Source organism: Macaca mulatta, chromosome 6 (genome assembly GCF_049350105.2).
Source record: "Macaca mulatta isolate MMU2019108-1 chromosome 6, T2T-MMU8v2.0, whole genome shotgun sequence".
Taxonomy (NCBI): domain Eukaryota; kingdom Metazoa; phylum Chordata; class Mammalia; order Primates; family Cercopithecidae; genus Macaca; species Macaca mulatta.
In genome coordinates, this window is record NC_133411.1 from 158,285,587 (window position 1) to 158,304,296 (window position 18,710).

The following is an 18,710-nucleotide window of genomic DNA, read 5'->3' on the forward strand; positions in this document are numbered from 1 at the left end:
ATGAGCAAAGTGAGATGCAAGAAAATTAAAATTAAAAGAGACCAGAAATCTAGACTTTAGGTGAAATCTACTTATTTTTTAATATCAGCAACTATTTTTTTTTAATTCAGCACTAAATGAGGCCAAATAGAGAGAGAGAGAGAGAGAGACTGTTGACAAGCTGTATCTGTTTCAGAGGCTAACAATTTGTGATTTCTGATCTGGGGTAGTAAGTGGAGAAATGAACCCATCCGAATACCCTGGAGCCAGCTGCTGTGAAAGCCACAGCTCACCTTGGTGTCCTGCCTAGCTCTGCCTAGCACCCCACAGGAGCTCAGTGAATTGCCTGATTGCCACACTGCACAATAATGACTAAGTATGCCAGGCAACTCTGTTGTAAATTCTGTTTTACTTCCAACAGTAATCTGTGCTCCTGTGTGATTTCTCTTTATGAAGAAGCCAGCTTCCTGTGGGACAGCATGTTCCAAAAGTTTTTTCTTTGTTCCTTTACATTTATTCCCCCTGCATCTCAACAGAGTCAAGTTCTGTTCTGTGCTTTTTGTAAACTTACTTTTATATTTTAATACCTATTTTTAAAAATACTTTTCTATATTATGGCTCCATTTCATTTGTATAGATCACCCCTTCTGAGGGTCAGGAAGTCTGTATTCCATTCCTCATTCCTTCCTTGACTACTGAATTACTGTGTACCTCTGGGAAAAGTCCTTTCCCCTCTCTGGGCCTGAGTTTCCTCTCGGAATAATCAGAAGGTTGTTGTGTAACTTTGCACTCTACTCTCAGAGATACTGGAAATGCAGGGCCTTGTGAAATGCCCATTTTAAAATGGAAATCTAAACTGAAAAAAAGCATGTAAGATTAAAGAAATCACCGAATGTCAATGACAACAACAAAAAACTAACAGACACACACAAAAAAGTAGACCCTTTCTTCAGATCAAATCTTACATGAAAGCCAAGTTTATAAAAGAAAATAAAAGTGGAGCTACTCTGGTTGAGGCCCACTTGGCCTCCACTTTTCCTGTTAGCCATCACCGTGGGGTCATAAGGTTCCTTGAAGGGCAGTGGGAAACCACGGTGGAAGACTGCTAATGAATTCCAACAAGGTTGTTTTTTAGATGAAGAAACTGAAGAAAATAAAAGAGAAGATATCTTAATCCATTTCTCCTGCTATAACAAAATCCCATAAGCTAGGTAACTTATAAATAACAGAAATTTATTTCTCATTGTTCTGGAGGCTGGGAAGTCTGAGATCAAGGTGGCAGCCAATCTGGTGTCTGGTGAGGGCCTGTTTCCTGGTGATGACCATCTTTTTGCTCCCTGGGGTCTCTTTCCCAAGGGCACTAATCCCACCCATGAGGGCTCCACCCTGGTGACCTAATCACCTACCAAAGGCCCCACCTCCAAGTGCCATCACATAGGCGATTAGGTTTCAACGTATGAATTTTGGGGTATGTAAACATCTAGTCTATAGCCAAAGGATTTTGCCCACGATCATGTATTAATTGCCTATTGCTACATAAGAAATTACCCAAAATTTAGCTCCTCTAAACAATAAGCAGGAACATGTGTCATGTCACATGGTTTCTGTGGATCAGGAATCCTAAATGGTTTGGATAGGTAGTTCTGGCTTGGGGTCTCTCATGAGATCTCAAGATGTTGGCTGGTCATCTGAAGTCATCCAAAGTCTTGACAGGCTAAAGGATCCACTTCTAAGATGACTCACTGCATGCCTGGCAAGTTTGTGCTGGGTGTTGGAAGGAGGCCTCAGTTCTTTGCCATGGGGATCTCTTCATAGAGTTGCTTGTCCTTGTGATGTGACAGCTGGCTTCCCCCAGAGCAAGCAACCCAAGAAGGAACAGCAAGGCTGATGCTGCAAGGTCTTTTATGACCTATGGTTAGAAGTTACACTCTGTCATTCTGCAATATCCTAATGGTTACACAGGTCAGCACTGTTTAGTGTGGGAGGGGACTGTAAAAGGGCATGAATATTAGGAAGCAAGAATCATGGAGGCCAAGTAGATTGCTGAGAAAAATGGTGGTGTGAGAAGCTGCATGGACCCACTCCCTAGCAAAACAGCTGTAGCTGGTGAAATTTATTAAAACAAACAATTATTTAAAGTCTGGAAATTTTCCTGAGGGCAAATGAAGAAACATTTATTCTAGAAAATTTGCTAAATCTTAGTAAGAACAGTGAGAGTTTATGGCATTTGAGGCACAACCTACCCCTTTATTCCCCAACTCAGTTTGAAAGAATCTTCACTCCAGGCACATCTGGACAAGAAAACAGGGCTCCTTCTTTCCCCAGCTGCCAGTGAAGGGCTACAGTATCTCCCCCGGAAGGGCAGGCTGCCAGTATTTTTTGTCATACCCAGCTCCATGCTGCAGAGGCTAAATTCCAGGTGATTGCAGCCAAGAGGGAGGAAGCGCCCTTCCTCTACCCAGATGATAGAGCAAAGGCTTTGCCCCAGGTAGGGTAAGCCAAGAATACTGGGGCCCTGATTGCCCTCATCCCAGCTCACTTGTAGGGCAGAGGTTGCATGCTGGGAAAGACAAGCAGAGTAGACCGGAGGTTACTGCCCCCACCCAGCACCCTGCTCATAACAGGAATGTCACTCCAAGAGAAACAGGCTCTTAAGTTGTTTTGTGCTGCTATAACAGAATACCAAAGACTGGGTAATTTATAATGAACAGAAATTATTAGCTCCTGGTCTAGAGGCTGGAAAAATCCAAGATCAAGCTGTTGACCTCTAGCAAGGGCCTTCTTGCTGCATCATCACATGGAAGAAAACAGAAGGGCAAAGAGGCAAAAGGGGGTTGAATTTGCCCTTTTTTAACGGCATTAATCCCACCCATGAAGGCAAAGCCCTCATGGCTTAAATCACCTCTCAAAGTCCTATCTTTTCATACTGTTACAATTGCAATTAAATTTCAACATGAGTGTTGGAGGGGACGAACATTCAAACAACAGCACAGGCCATTGTTGCCACCCCTGGATCCAGAGCAGTGACTCAGAGATTTTGCCCAGTGGGGAAGGGCAGGCCATAAGAACAGAGAACTCCAAAGCTCTTCCTCAAAAGAACTGACTTTAGTTGGAACAGTGTGGGAAAGTGTAAACCAAAGGGTGCTCTCAAAAACAATGGAGATTTGGTGGTTATGAGAACAATAAACTAAACTACAGGCTAGTTTATCAGAGAGAACCACAGAAAGAGACAGCTAAAAATGCCCTCAGCTGGGTGTGATGGCTCACCCCTGTCATCCCAACACTTTGGGAGGCTGAGGCAGGTGGATCACTTGAGGCCAGGAGTTAAAGACCAGCCTAGCCAACATGGCAAAACCCTGTCTTTACTAAAAATACAAAAATTAGCCAGGCATGGTGGCGGGCACCTGTAATCCCAGCTACTCGGGAGGCTGAAGCACAAGAATCACTTGAACCCAAGAGGCAGAGGTTGCAGTGAGCTGTGATCGTGCCACTGCACTCCAGCCTGAGTGACAGAGTGAGACCCTGTCGCAAAAAAAGAAAAAAAAAAATTTTTTTTTAAGAAATTGTTTTAAATAAAAAGAGCCCTGCTAGGGTTAGAATAAATCTCAAAGATGAGCCTCCACAACTATCCTATAAAGGGGCTGAATTTAATTGGATCAGACTGTGGAGTAATTTATGCATTGTCAAAATCAATAGAGCAAACACCTGACAATTAGTAGAGCCTAACAGCTGGGTGTAATAGCAACAGAGGCAGACTGCTTAACAGGAGATTAGGGAAAGAGTCAGAAATCCCTGCTAATACGCTGTCACCCCAGAGTGACTGTACACATGCCAAGGCTATGGCCTCTGAGGAGCAACATCAGTGCCTTCATACTTCAAGAGGAAGTAGACTACACTAAAATAGTTCAGACAAGTCACTAAACAAATAAGAAAGTAACCCAACAACCCAGTTGGGGGGATGCATATCAAAAGATACTATAATATATTCTCTAAAATGACCAGTTTTCAACAAAAAATTATGAGACGCACGAAGAAGCAGGAAAATGTGACCCATACAGAGGGGAAAAAATCAAGCCATAGAAACTGCCTGAGAGAGGGCCCAAATGTAGAATTTAACAAAGATTTCAAAGCAGCCATTATAAATTATTTAAAGAACTTAAGGAAACCATGCTTAAAGAAATAAAGGAATAGAAGATGACAGTGTATTAAGAGATAGTCTATATTATGAATAGCCTATATTATTGGTAGTCTCTATCAATATATTATTGATAATAGTCCATTCCTCCTGCTATAACAAAATTCCATAAGCTGGGTAACTTATAAACAAAAGAAATGTATTTCTCATTGTTCTGGAGAAATTGGCTTCATACTGCAGGAGGAAATAGACTATGCTGAGTACTACACTACACTATACTGTACACTACAGTATAGGTACATGGAACTACACTATAGTTATATGAAATATAGCTATCCTATATTATACTATACTACATAGTACAGTCACATGGAATATATTATTGATAATATATTGATAGAGGCCTCCAACAGAAAGATAGAAATTATAAAAGGAAGAACCAAATAAAAATCATGAGGACAAAAAGTACAATAACTGAAATGAAAAACTCACTCAGTGGGCACAACAGTAAATTTGACCTGGTAGAAGAATCAGTGAACTTGATGATAGAAAAATAGAGATTATGCAAACCAAAGAGCAGAGAGGAAAAAAGAATGAAGAAAAATGACAGAGCCTCAGAGCATTGTGGAACACCATTAAGTGCACAAACATATGTGTACAGGGAGTACTAGAAGGAGAAGAGAGAGATGAGCATAAAAAATATTCAAATAATGGCTGAAACTTGCCAAATTTATTGAAAAACATTAATCTATACATCCACGAAGCTCAGTGAAATCCAAGTAAGATAAAGGCAAGGAGATCTACAAAAGATACATCATGGTAAAAATGCTTATACCAAAGTCAAGGAAAAAATGTTGAAGGCAGAAGAGAAAATCAAGCCATCATGTATAAGAGAATCCCAGTAACATTAACAGCTGACTTCTCATCAGTAACAATGAAAGCCAGAAGGCCCTCCATGCTGTATTTATGATCACGCTTGAACTGCAGGGTAGTTGTGTCAGGAACTGATTTTCGCATGGGTCACTGGGTGACCACTGCAATCCCTACAGCAGCTGGCTAGACAAGACCCCCAATTATCATAAACTGCAGGAATTATTCTGCACCAACTTATATAAAGCAGCGTGCAGTTCTGTATAGTGCGCGCGCACGCGCGCGCACACACACACACACACACACACACACACACACACACAAACAAAAGTAAAACTTTCCCCAAGAGGTTGAACTATGGCCTTGAACCAGCTAGAGCAGTATTGCACAGCATGGACCCTGGAGTCAGAAAGACATGGAGACATGGGTTTAACCTTGGCTCTGCCACCATTAGCAGTGGGACTTAACTGCTGTGTACCTCAGTTTCCTCAACAATAGAAGAAAACTAATTATAGTATAAGTTTTGTGGGCTGGGCACAGTGGCTCACTCCTGTAATCCCAGCACTTTGGGAGGCTGAGGCAGGCTGATCACTTGAGGTCAGGAGTTCGAGAACAGCCTGACCAACATGGTGAAACCCCATCTCTACTAAAAATACAAAAATTAGCTGGGCATGGTGGCATGCACCTGTAGTCCCAGCTACTCTACTTGGGAGGTTGAGGCAGGAGAATCACTTGAACCCCAGAGGTGGAGGTTGCAGTGAGCCGAGATCACGCCACTGCACTCCAGCCTGGGTGACAGAGCAAGACTCTGTCTCAAAAAAATCAATTAAAAAAATAACTTTCGGCCGGGCGCGGTGGCTCAAGCCTGTAATCCCAGCACTTTGGGAGGCCGAGACGGGCGGATCACGAGGTCAGGAGATCGAGACCATCCTGGCTGACACGGTGAAACCCCATCTCTACTAAAAAAAATACAAAAACTTAGCCGGGCGAGGTGGCGGGCGCCTGTAGTCCCAGCTACTCGGGAGGCTGAGGCAGGAGAATGGCGTAAACCCGGGAGGCGGAGCTTGCAGTGAGCTGAGATCCGGCCACTGCACTCCAGCCTGGGCGACAGAGCGAGACTCCGTCTCAAAAAAAAAAATAATAATAAATAAAATAACTTTCATGATGACTAAGTGGGAATGCAAGTAAATGGCTCAGCATATAGTGCCTAGTGTATAGTAAATAATACATTTTTGCCATAATTATTTGTTTTTATTGTCCATCATAGTGTTGAACCTACAGTAGACCACCAGGTCCCTCCCTCCCCCAACCCCTTCCCCAGTAATAAAATGGATAACTGACTGTAGCTCAAAGTCTAGAATCTCTGGAGATCTGAGTTATACGGAACGGTCTCCTTGTCTTATAGATATCTGAAAACTGACTATAAAACTTGTTCTTTTAAAACCAAAGTATGTTCTACATCACAAATTTGTTTTTAATAATATTATCATTATTACCTAACCCTTACTATTTGCCTACTATACTAAGTGCTTTTCATTAATCATCTCATTCAACCCTTACCACAACTCTATGAGGTAAATTGTATCCATATCCTTGTTTACAAATAAGGAAACTAAGGTCAAGGGGGAAAGGCACAGTAAAACACTACCAGTCTCTTTTGCCTAATGTCACACAACCAGGAAGGTCAAAAATGCCCAAATCTCAGGCTGTCTGTTCCAAGGCCTTGCTCCTAGTCCCTGTGCCCTATGGCCTCCCTTTTGCTTCTTAATTCCTTAGAGGATTCACACTAAATATATCTAAGGGACTTGGTCTAAATATTTCCATTTTATAGATGGAGAACTTGGGGCTGAGAGAGAAGCTGACACCACCCAAGTACCTTTGCCAGAGGTCAGAACTGAGGGCCTTTCCCTTCCCCACATCTCTGCAGGTGCCAATCAATACAAGTATGGCAAGAACCGAGCAGAGGAGGATGCCCGGAGGTACTTGGTAGAAAAAGAGAAGCTGGAGAAAGAGAAAGAGACGATTCGGACAGAGCTGATAGCACTGAGACAGGAGAAGAGGGAACTGAAAGAAGCCATTCGGAGCAGCCCAGGTACCTATGTGATTGTGGTCCTGAGCACCTATGGGTGGCCAGCTCATCCTTGGGCACAGTAAAGGGAGGTCTCTTGCACAAGTCACCTTGTTTCCAACCCAAGAAAAGTGGGCTTCTCCTCCCCTTCGCCTTCTCCTCCTCGTCCTCTTCTCCTCTTCATCATTATCATCATCATTCCTCCCAATTAAAGAAAGTGTCATCAATTTAATAACTTGTTTTGGAGGGATGAAAAAGCATCACAATAATGTATACATTTAATATAGTAAGCAGCAATCTGATTTTAGAAATGTGAAGCATAGAAGTGTGCCTTAGAATCAAAGAAATAAGAGATGTCATTTTGAACTCCACCTTTATTCATTCACAGATATATGTGAGACATTGGTCCTAGTGCAGGGAATAATGGACATGATGCTTTCCCAGGATCCTCTTCTGAAACCAGAGACCTCAGCAGGCCCTGCCTGCTCTGGGCTTCTCCACACCCTATTTTCTGCTGTGTTTCCTTTGCGTTCTAACTGCAGTTCAACACACTTTAAGCCTAAGGTTTCTCCACGTGCCGGAGGGAGCAGAAGTCCTGTTGCTATAGAACATGTCCACAAACATGTAGCCCTATGAGAATCTGGTGGACCTATGGACCCTTTTCTAAGAAGAAACACCACAGTTCACAATGCTGCAAAAAAAAAAGTTCAGGAGCTCATGTGGCTGCCTCTGGAGCCTATCCATAGATTGCCTAAGACTCCATGAACCTCAGATTAAGAACTTCTGGTTTAAAGGAGGAGACTTGCTCTGTGTGGCCAAGAACCAGAATCAACAGAAGGAAGGCACAGGAAGACAGTTTGGTTTCCATATAAAGAATTTTCTGAGAGTCAGAACCAGGATTTGGAGCAAGTTGACTATCCTTGTCCTGCTCAATTTTTTCCCCTATGGCACTATCACTTGGTAACATATCAGATTATTTATTATATTTATTATTTATTGTTTGCCACAGACACACAAATGTAAGCACCATAAGGGCAAGGATCTTTGCCTGCTTTGTTCACTGATACATCTAGGGCCGAGGACAATGCCTGATACATGGTAAGCATGCATTAAATACATGGTGAATGATGAATATAAAGAATTCAACATTACTGGAAAACCCTCCAGCACAGCCTCCCTCAGGGCAAAGAATGGAACTGATTTTTAAACCTGGTAAGACCCAACACAGCACTTGGCATGAGAAAGGTACTAATATAGGTTTGTTAGATTAAATTGAAAAAGTGAGCTGGGTGCCATGGTTCACGCCTGTAATCCTAGCACTTTGGGAAACTGAGGCAGGAGGACTGTTTGAGTGCAGGAGTTCGACACCAGCCTGAGCAACATAATGAGACTTCATCTCTATTTTTCTGTGTCTGTAAAGCCCTGCTATGACACTTGTTTACAAGTAACAGAAACCAAAGCTAAACTGGCAGAGAAATGAAAAGAAGATGTAATTGGAAAATTGAGTGATCTGGTGTAGTGGGGTCCAGGGACTGAAATGATGTCACCAGGAAGCTTATTTCTCATACTCATGCTTCTACCCTTCTCTCCTTTGGTTTCATTCTCCCCTTGTGATGCCACAATGGCTGCACAGTGCCAGCCCTCACCCAGCCCTCCCAGCCAACCCAAGCAGAGAGAGCTTCTCCTCCCAGCAACCACCACAAAACCCTCTGGATTCACTCTGATTGGTCCCACTTTCATCCTTCATCCAATCACTGTCACCAGAAGATGAGCTGTGATTATGGGGCAGACCTAAGTTATGTGCCAAACCCTTGAACTAGAAGCAGAGTCAGCCCCACTCAAACTAGAGAGAATGGGGCTAGGGGGGCAGGTGCAGTGGCTCATGCCTGTAATCCCAGCACTTTGGGAGGCCAAGGCTGGTGGATTACTTGAGGTCAGCAATTTGAGACTAGGCTGGCCAATATGGCAAAACCCCATCTCTACTAAATATACAAAAATTAGCTGGGCATGCTGGGGTGTGCCTGTAGTCCCAGCTACTCGGGAGGCTGAGGCAGGAGGATCGCTTGACCCCAGGAGGCAGAGGTTGCAGTGAGCTGAGATCACCCACTGCACTCCAGCCTGGGCGACAGAGTGAGACTCCATCTCAAAAAAAAAAAAAAAGAAAAAGAGAGAAGAGAGACAGAATGAGAGGGGGAAGGTGGTTTCCCAATGAAAACTCAGAGTGCTAGTTCCAGGAGATGGTGAAATGGGTACCAGACATATAAAGACCATAATGAGACCTCATCTCATTATGGAGCTGGAACCCCAGTATGGAACTGGAACCCCAAGCCCAGAGTCCATCTCTTAACCAAGACTGGGGACTGGAAAGGCCCACCAGGAGGGGCAGACAAAGGCATCAGGCCCTGCCAGATTCCCCGACACTTCAGGTCAGGTTCAGCTGTTTCTTATCAATGTATCTTGATTCAGGAGCAAAATTAAAGGCTCTGGAAGAAGCCGTGGCTACCCTGGAAGCTCAGTGTCGGTCAAAGGAGGAGCGCCGGATTGACCTGGAGCTGAAGCTGGTGGCCGTGAAGGAGCGCTTGCAGCAGTCCCTGGCAGGAGGGCCGGCCCTGGGGCTCTCCATGAGCAGCAAGCCCAAGAGTGGGGTGAGTCCAGGGCCTTCCATGCCAGGGGCAGCTACTCCTGTATCCCTCCACACACTGCAGATCTCTCCTTCATGATCACTCTTTGGAAGTAGGGGTTATGCCCATTTACAGACAAGAAAACTGAAGTCCAAAAAGGTGAAGGGCATGCCATGGGTGGCACAGCTAGGAAGAGGACTCTTGGAGCAATTTCTCGTGATTTTCTGGCCTGTTCTTGTCTCCACAGCAGCATCACCATTTGAATTTTTACCCTAAAGGTGATCTTAGAAATGGCCTTGGGGTTATTGATGATAATAGTAGCTACCATATGTTGAACAACAAGCATGTGTGATCCATTACTACAGGCATCTTAACCTGTATTATCTCACACAATCTTCATGGCAGTCCTATGAGGTAGTTTAGGGGTTGACAGACAAGAAAACTAAGGTTCAGAGATGTCGAATGACTTGCTCAAGGTCACTCAGTGAAGTGGGAGACAGGATTCCAAACCCAGGAAGTCTTAACTCCAGAGCCCTGCTCCAAAGCCGTCCAGTGCAACATGGCAAAACCCTGTCTCTACAAAAAAATACAACGGTCTCACATGCCCTCTCCTGGGATCTCCAGGGTACCAGGCCCTGTTCTCAGGGCTCTGTATCCATTATCTCTAATGCTCCCAGTAACTCTGCGAGGAAGATTCACTCACCTCCAATGGGGCTCTCTCAGAGAGAACTTCCCTGACCTCATCTACACCGGGGTTTCTCAACCTCAGCACTACTGACATTTTGGCCCTGTAACTCCTTCTTATAAGGGACTATTCTGTGTATCAGCAGGATGTTAGGGATCTTAAGGTCCTACCTAAGGATATCAAGTAGAATGTTAAGCAGCATCTCTACCTTCTACTCACTGGTTGCTAGTAGCACCCCCCGACCAGTGACAACCAAAGTATCTCCAGAAATTGTCAGATGTTCCCTGGGAGAGCAAAACTGACCCTAGTTGGTCTAAATTACCAACAGCTCCCTCTATTATTCTTCCTCATAGCACTTTACCACAATTTGTGTGTATGTGTGTATATATATATTTGTGTCCTTGCTTGTCCAATGTCTGTCTTCTCCACTAGATTCTATTCTTGTTAAGAATTGGACTACATCCATTTATCATTAAATTCCTGACCCTTTACAGAAAAATAGTGGGAGTGCAAGAAATATTTGTCAAATGAATAAATGTTTTGCCTGCTTTCGGGTGAGGAAATTGAGACTTAAAGAGATGAAATAACTTGTCTGATAAGTATGACTTGTCAGGAGGCAATGTGTCATTATTATTGTTGTCCCAGGTCACATTTCCTGGTCACACCACACCTGATTGAGCCAGTGCTGTGTCTTACACCCCTACACTTCCTTTCCATGGGGTGTTTCCAATCTCATTATATAGATGAAAAACATGTCAGCCAAGGACAAAACTTCCCAGAGTCACAGAGGGCTGGTGGAGGAGCTAGCATTGGTTCATTCATCCCAGCTGCTTCCTCCCACCAGCATGACCTGATATTCCCATTCCAGAGCACTTTTCCCTCAGTTTTGGATCCTTTTGACATTCTTTGGAGATAAAGAGAAGCTTTCTCTAAATTCCTTGCAGGTTTAGCTGTTACGATGTCACCCTTAAGGAACTACATCTAGTAAGGTATTATACTAAGCAATTATCTGGAAAATGTAAGGGGTAAAGGTAATTTCAAAAATGAGAAGGAATACAGGAGAGAGGTTAAAAGTCAGACTGTGGGGCCAGGCAGGGTAACTCATGCCTATAATCCCAGCACTTTGGGAGTCTGAGATGGGCGGATCACTTGAGGCCAGGAGTTTGAAACCATCCTGGCCAACATGGTGAAACCCCATCTCTACTAAAAATACAAAAATTAACTGGGCATGGTGGCACATGTCCCAGCTACTCAGGAGGCTGAGGTAAGAGAATCGCTTGAACCTGGGAGGTGGACCTCCAGCCTTGGAAAGAGAGCAAGACTCTGTCTCACACACACACAAAAAAAAAAAGGAAGGAAGGGAGGGAGGGAGGAAGGGAGGGAGAGAGGGAAGGAGGGAGGGAAAAGAACAAAAGAAAAGGAAGGAAGGAAGAAAGAAAGGAAGGAGGGAAGGAAAGAAAGGAAGAAAGAAAGGGCTATGGGATTGGAATGCTGGTTCTCCCACTCACCAGCCACATGATCTTGCACAGCAATTTGACCTTCCCCATTTCCTCACCTATAAAATGGAATGACTAATAATAGTACCTACTTCATAGGCTTGTTGAGAAGCTAAAGGAGCTAATTCACACAATGCTTTGTAGTGAGGTTCAGTAATTTTAGTTGTCATTATCATTATCTGAAGGTCCTCAAGTATCTTCTGTCCAGTGCCTTTTTTTTTTTTTTTTTTTCGAGACGGAGTCTTGCTCCGTCGCCCAGGCTGGAGTGCAGTGGCACGATCTCGGCTCACTGCAAGCTCCGCCTCCCGGGTTCACGCCATTCTCCTGCCTCAGCCTCCCATGTAGCTGGGACTACAGGCACCCACCACCACGCCCCGCTAATTCTTTGTATTTTTAGTAGAGACTGGGTTTCATTGTGTTAGCCAGGATGGTCTTGATCTCCTGACCTCATGATCCGCCTGTCTCGGCCTCCCAAAGTGCTGGGATTACAGGCATGAGCCACCGCGCCTGGCCAGTGCCTTTTATTTTAAAGTTCCCATGCTGCTGGGCACAGTAGCTTACACCTGTAATCCCAGGACTTTGGAAGGCCAAGGTGGGTGAACTGCTTGAGCCCAGGAGTTTGAGACCAGCCTGGGCAATTTGGCAAAACCCCATCTCTACTGAAAATACAAACATTAGCCAGGCCCGGTGGTGCACACCTGTAATCCCAGCTACTTGGGAGGCTGAGGTATGAGAATCGCTTGAACCCAGGAGGCAGAGGTTGCAGTGAGCCAAGCTCGCGCCACTGTGCTCCAACCTGGGTGACAAAGAGAGACTATCTCTCATAAATAAAAATAATAAAGTGTCCTCATGCTTTTGAGGGCAGGCTGGGTGTCGGTAGCCATCACCAGATCTCACCTATGTAATTATTTATTGCCATCAACAGGAAACTGCAAATAAACCCAAGAGCAGCGTTCCAGAGCAATCTCTCCCTGTCAACTGTGTTTCTGAGCTGAGGAAGAGGAGCCCATCCATCGTAGCCTCCAACCAAGGAAGGGTGCTACAGAAAGCCAAGGTAGAGCCATAGTTCAGCTTATCAAATCACAGACCTGGTAACCCCCTTTTTATGGAAGTTCACCCAAAACCAAAAAATCAGCTAGTGAGAAAGGTAGAGAATTGCCAATGCATTTATGCAATGAAATTCACGAACCTTCCTCAGAAGCAGTAATCTTCAGATATTATTCAGAACCTATTCACTCTTTGTTAACACATATTTCTAACAAGCTTAATCATCTGGTTTCTGAGCCTACAATGTGTTTTGAGACAGGACAGGTCCCATTTCATTGATGAGGTAACTGAAAATCAAGGACTATGGGACTTGCCCAGGGCTATGCAAGATATCACTGCAAAAGCAAGTAAGTAAACCCATGTCTTCCAATTCTAAGTCCATGGCTCCCTCCAGGATGCTGGTCCACAGTCCCTTCTGTGTGACTCTTGGGGGTCAGCTATGTTTCAGAACTTTTTGGATTTTATAAAGGTAATATGGTACCTACACTAATATATGATGAAAACCCCAATAAGTCCTCAGGTGGTACCATGTAAGCAAACATGTTAATAATTCTACAGCAAGACACAGGAATATTTATAGCACATGGAGTGAATGAAGATTATAAACAGCCTCATATCAGGTCAGGTCAAGTTTTGCCACCAAATGAGTCTATACCAAAACAGTGGAGAAATATTTCGGTTTCACAGCTTTCTGGATTTCTAGATGACACTAAGTGAGACCCTGTCTCAAAAAAAAAAGCACGGCTCTACGTCCCTCAGGTTGGAATTGCTTTTCAGAGCCTGAGAGGGAAGAGTCTTTATTCTTTCCTACAGTTAGTCATTAAACAAATATTTGTTGAAGACCTAACATAGTGAGTCTTGTTATAATTTCTGGTTACATAACAGGGAACCCAAAAAAGTCCCTGGTCTCATAGAGTTGGGAAGACAAATACTTTAAATACCACACATAAATAATGTGATGCCAGAGAAGATGAACCTCCCAAAGGGGCTTAAGCACAGTGACAGCAAAGACCCTTTCGAGAAAGTGACACATAAGCAGAGACCTGAATGGAGTGTGAGGGAGAGACCCATGCAGGGGGCTGAGGGAATGACGATCCAGGCAGAGAGAAGAGCAAGTGTCAAGTCCCTGAAGTGGGAAAAAGCTTGGAATGTTTGAGGAACATCAAGAAGATCCAGGTGGTTCCAGTGAAGGGAACAAAGGGTGAGCATTAGGAGATGAGATCAGAGAAGTAACCAGTGAGGGGCCAGATCATCTAGACCAGCAGTCAGCAAACTTTTTCTGTGAAGGGCCAGAGAGTAAATAGTTTAGGCTTTCTGAACCATATGATCTGTTCCACAACCTCTCAGCTCTGCCATTGTCACATGAAAATAGCCATGGACAATGTGTAAATGATGATGAAAACGGCTGTGTCCCAGTAAAACTTTTTATTTTTTTAAAATTTTATTTATTTATTTATTTATTTTTTTTTTTTGAGATGGAGTCTCGCTCTGTCGCCCAGGCTGGAGTGCAGTGGCACGATCTCAGCTCACTGCAACCTCCACCTCCTGGGTTCAAGCAATTCTCCTGCCTCAGCCTCCTGTGTAGCTGGGATTACAGGTGCACACTACCATGCTTGAATAATTTTTTTGTATTTTTAGTAGAGACGGGGTTTCACCATGTTGGTCAGGTTGGTCTCGAACTCCTGACCTCGTGATCTGCCCACCTCAGCCTCCCAAAGTGCTGGGATTACAGGCATGAGCCACTGCGCCTAGCCCAACAAAACTTATTTATAGGCACTGAAATTTGAATTTCTTATCATTTTCATGTATCATGAGATAGTCATCATCTTTTGATTTTTTTTTTCAAACATTTAGAAATAAGAAAATCATTCTTAGCTGATGGATTATATGAGAACGGGCAATAGGCCAGACTTGGCCCACAGACTATCATTTACCAGCCTTTTCTCTAAAGCTTTTCAGGCCACTGAGGAACCATGGATCTTGTTGTAACATAATGGATCTTGCTGTGACATGATGGAAGGTTTTGAGCAAAGGGTTTTGGATATAAATTACATTTTTTAAAGACCATTCAGGCAACTATGTTGAGAATGGATGAAGGGACAAGAGAGACCAGCATGGAGAAGTGACTTACTCAGGGCCACAGAAAGAGAGAGAGGGAGCTAGAACCCAATGCAACCTGGCCAGTGGAGATCATCTAACTAGGTGCCATGAAATGTTTTTATCCATGTCACACTAGACCATTCAACAAATTGATTTGTCTTGTCTTTCTGTACTTCAGGAATGGGAAATGAAGAAGACCTAGGAAGAGAATGAGGATTTCATTCCAAAGGAAATATCAGCTTGTCCACCTGAGGAAGAAATGCTTTTTTCACAAGGAGACACCAAGAGAAGACTAGGAAGTAGCCCTCGTTCTCCAGGGCACCCAAAAGACCAGCCTTTATTGTCTGCATGATTTTAGGGGATATGGGGAGGGAAGAAGTAGAAGGGAAGAGGGAAATGGAGAGCATTCTTACGACTTTACAAAGGGTGGAAATGAGGATGGAGGGATTCCCTTCTGAAGAAGAAATGAAAGCACATGTGAATAACCCCTTCCATCCCATTCACAGCATCGCACTCCCAGTCCTTAAGGCAAAGGGAGGCAGTGCTGAAGCATTGGTGGTGCAGTGTAGAGAGACAAGACCTGATAATCTGATCACACTTGTTCCAACTTGATTCATATTGGGCATTACTGACAACCACTGGGCAAGGCAAACAGGTTGAACAATCAATAACATTATCCCTGCCTGCATACATGTGAACAAAAGCTGTAGAGGACATGCAAATTCTACAGTCATTCCTCATTTGCTTTAGACAGAGTGCAGCTACTGGAATCTTCCAGATTTGAGTGTTTTAAAATCAGAGCTCTGAATACACAAAAGGAAAGAGAAATGGAGCAGCTGACATATTTTAAGCTCACGGTGATACTCAGTGACAGGAGCACAGAGCTCTAATGTCCACAAGATGTTGTAAGGTAGGGTCTTTCAGTAAATCAAGTCCCTTACCTATGTTCTATGACACTGAGGTTCTTGGAGCTATGGGTTAGAAATCCAGGAGGCAATATGTCATTAATCTAATGAAGTCCTCATCTTGCACTCAGAGGCCCACTAGTCTGCCCTTCTATATATTAAGTAAAACCAAGAGAAAATAAGAGGATGATGGCTTCTTTCTGTCACCTCGGTGCTAAACCTTTTACACACACTTGATACTTTCATAGAGGGACCAAGGACCTCAAGTCCTGGGCAGTCTCCCTACTGTGCTACTCACTACTGTCTCAACACTGTAGGTACTTTATGGGTCTGTATTTAACACATTTCCTTCCAATAAAGATAAAACCACTTAACTCTTAAGAGCCAGTGCTTAGCTCAAGAGGAAAGGAGGAAAATCTCAGAATAACCATGGCCACTTTGCTATAGGGTTTACATATTTTAACCCACCTAAGGTTTTACAGACTTTAGCCTCGCTCAAATTTTATCACCCTCTGAGGTAGCTGGAGACCACAGCAGGAAAAATAACCTGACCAGTAATCACCCACTGATTAGTGGCACAGCATAGGACTTAGAGGTTATAAGCCCAGATCCAGATAGGGCTAGGTTTGAGCCCTGCCTCTGATGACCAGCTGGGTGACCTTGGGAAAGTCACTTGACCACTCTGATTCTTGTTTTCTTATCTGTGAAATGGGGCTAACAATTGTTACTTTTCTCCCAAGATTGTTGGGAAGATTTAATAAGATAATACATAGTAGGCATCTTGCATAGTGTCTGAGAAATAGGAAATGCTCAGTCAATAGTGGCTTTCACTAGCCAGGCATGGTGGTACTCGCCTATAGTCCCAGCTACTCAGGAGGCTGAGGCAGGAGGACCACTTGAGCCCAGGAGTTTGAGACTAGTGCACTATGATCATGCCTGTGAATCACCACTGCGCTCCAGCCTAAGCAAATAGCAAGACCCCATCTATAAAAAAAAAAAAAAAAAAAGTGGCTCTTATTATTAGCTGTATAGGAAATGTCTGACTCACAAGCCTGCGTTCTTTCCACTGAGGAAGAAACCACTCTTACATGGTAATTACAGCCACCAAAAGCTAAAAGGTAACCAATACATAACTGAGAGTTTTCATCCAAATTCCACCTGTGTTTTCACAGCTAAAGGGGCTCACATACTCCAGATTTTCAGTGTTCTTTTTTAAAAATGTGGATCCTGGAATGTCACCTAACTCTCCAACTATGTATTCAGTGTCTGTCATATTCTTTCTTATGCAGTTATTTTGGGGTTGTCTTTTCTCACGAACAGATATTGAACTCTGAGAGGAGTGGCTGGGGGTGACTAATAATTAACATTTATCAAGCACTCACCATGTGTCAGGCACTGTGTCAGCCATGGCCAGCTTCACAGGCATGCAACCTGTGCAGTCACACAGGGCCCCATGCTCAGAAGGGCCCTGTTCTTGGTTTAATGCTCTACTGCTGCCTTCTTCATAATATTTGAACAAGGGGTTCTGCTTTTCCTCTTGCCTTCTAAATTAGGTAGCCAGTCCTAGTGCTAACTAACCACTTCTCCAGGTACTATCCCTTTAGTTTTCACTAAAACCCTGAGATAAGCTGTATTATCCTAGTTTTCACAGTTCAGGAAATGGAAGCTCAGAGAGGTCAAGTAACTTGCCCAGGCTCACATAGTTCTTATGCTGGCTCCACCAGCATGTAAATATAAGAAGTCTGACCCTAGAGCCTTATTCTTAATTTTAAACCTCTATGTCATCCATATATCTCCCTCCCCTTGTACTGCAACATTCAGAAGCACACTAGCACTTAATAAACAGATGAGTGAATGCATGGATGCAAGCAGCAACCTGATGAATGTTAGGCAGCTAGGAGAAATGTAAGCAAAATGGCTAAGGCACAGATGCCATTTGTTCTTGGTTATTAAAATGCCTTGTTTAGGCCAGGTATGGTGGCTTACTGTAATCCCAGCAATTTGGGAGGCCGAAGCAGGTGGATCACTTGAGGTCGGGAGTTTAAGCCCAGCCTGGTCAACATGGCAAAACCCCATCTCTACCAAAAATACAAAAATTAGCTGGGCACGATGGCACGTGCCTGTAGTCCCAGCTACTCAGGAGGCTGAGGGAGGAGAATCACTTGAACCCGGAAGGCGGAGGTTGCAGAGAGCTGAGATTACGCCATTGCACTCCAGCTTGGGCGATAGCAAGACTCCATCTTAAAAAAAAAAAAAAAAAAAAAAAAATGCCTTATTTGGTTGTGTTTTTTCAAAGTGTGAGCCACAGATCTAAAGTAGACTTGAAGCTCCATCCTTCCCAACACTGCCAAGTGTTCAGTCTGTCAGAATTCTACTGTCACTGTTTCCTTATTGGGGCATCTTGCACAGGTTTACCAACCTTTCTGAGCCTCAATTTGCTCACATGTAAAAGAGAATCATAATACCTTCCTAAACCATGTCACCCTTTTCATAAGGCCAAAAAGAAAATATAAGTTACTGGTCATGACACATTTGAGTTGGGCCTCGGATTAGATAAAAAGATGAAAATACTCCAGCTCTGTCCTCATGGAACTCACAGACAAGCAGGAAAGAAAATTTGACCCAAATAACTATAGTACAGATAACCCATGTTATGACAAGATTCAGAGTGCTCAAGGAACACTTCCCATTCCCTTAAAAAAAAACTTCTTAGGGGCTCTCCAGTAACTAAGCTGGCAACTCCAAGTGTCCTGGACCCCAGTCACCAATCCATCCTCGCAGTCTGTCAGCTTTCCATCCTAAAT

At 43.7% G+C, this 18,710-nt stretch overlaps 1 protein-coding gene across 3 annotated transcripts in view; it reads left to right on the forward strand.

Moving 5' to 3' along the window:
- AFAP1L1 (actin filament associated protein 1 like 1) overlaps positions 1–16,280 on the forward strand; it is a 67,271-nt gene extending 50,991 nt beyond the window's left edge. For all 3 annotated transcript variants that reach the window (XM_028849832.2, XM_077937325.1, XM_015141219.3), the window contains exons 16-19: positions 6,912–7,076; positions 9,519–9,697; positions 12,780–12,908; positions 15,180–16,280. In XM_028849832.2, the coding sequence (XP_028705665.1) occupies positions 6,912–7,076; positions 9,519–9,697; positions 12,780–12,908; positions 15,180–15,203 (497 nt within the window). In that variant the 3' untranslated portion in view covers positions 15,204–16,280. The remainder of the gene's footprint in view (positions 1–6,911; positions 7,077–9,518; positions 9,698–12,779; positions 12,909–15,179) is intronic.
- Positions 16,281–18,710: the final 2,430 nt, after the last annotated feature.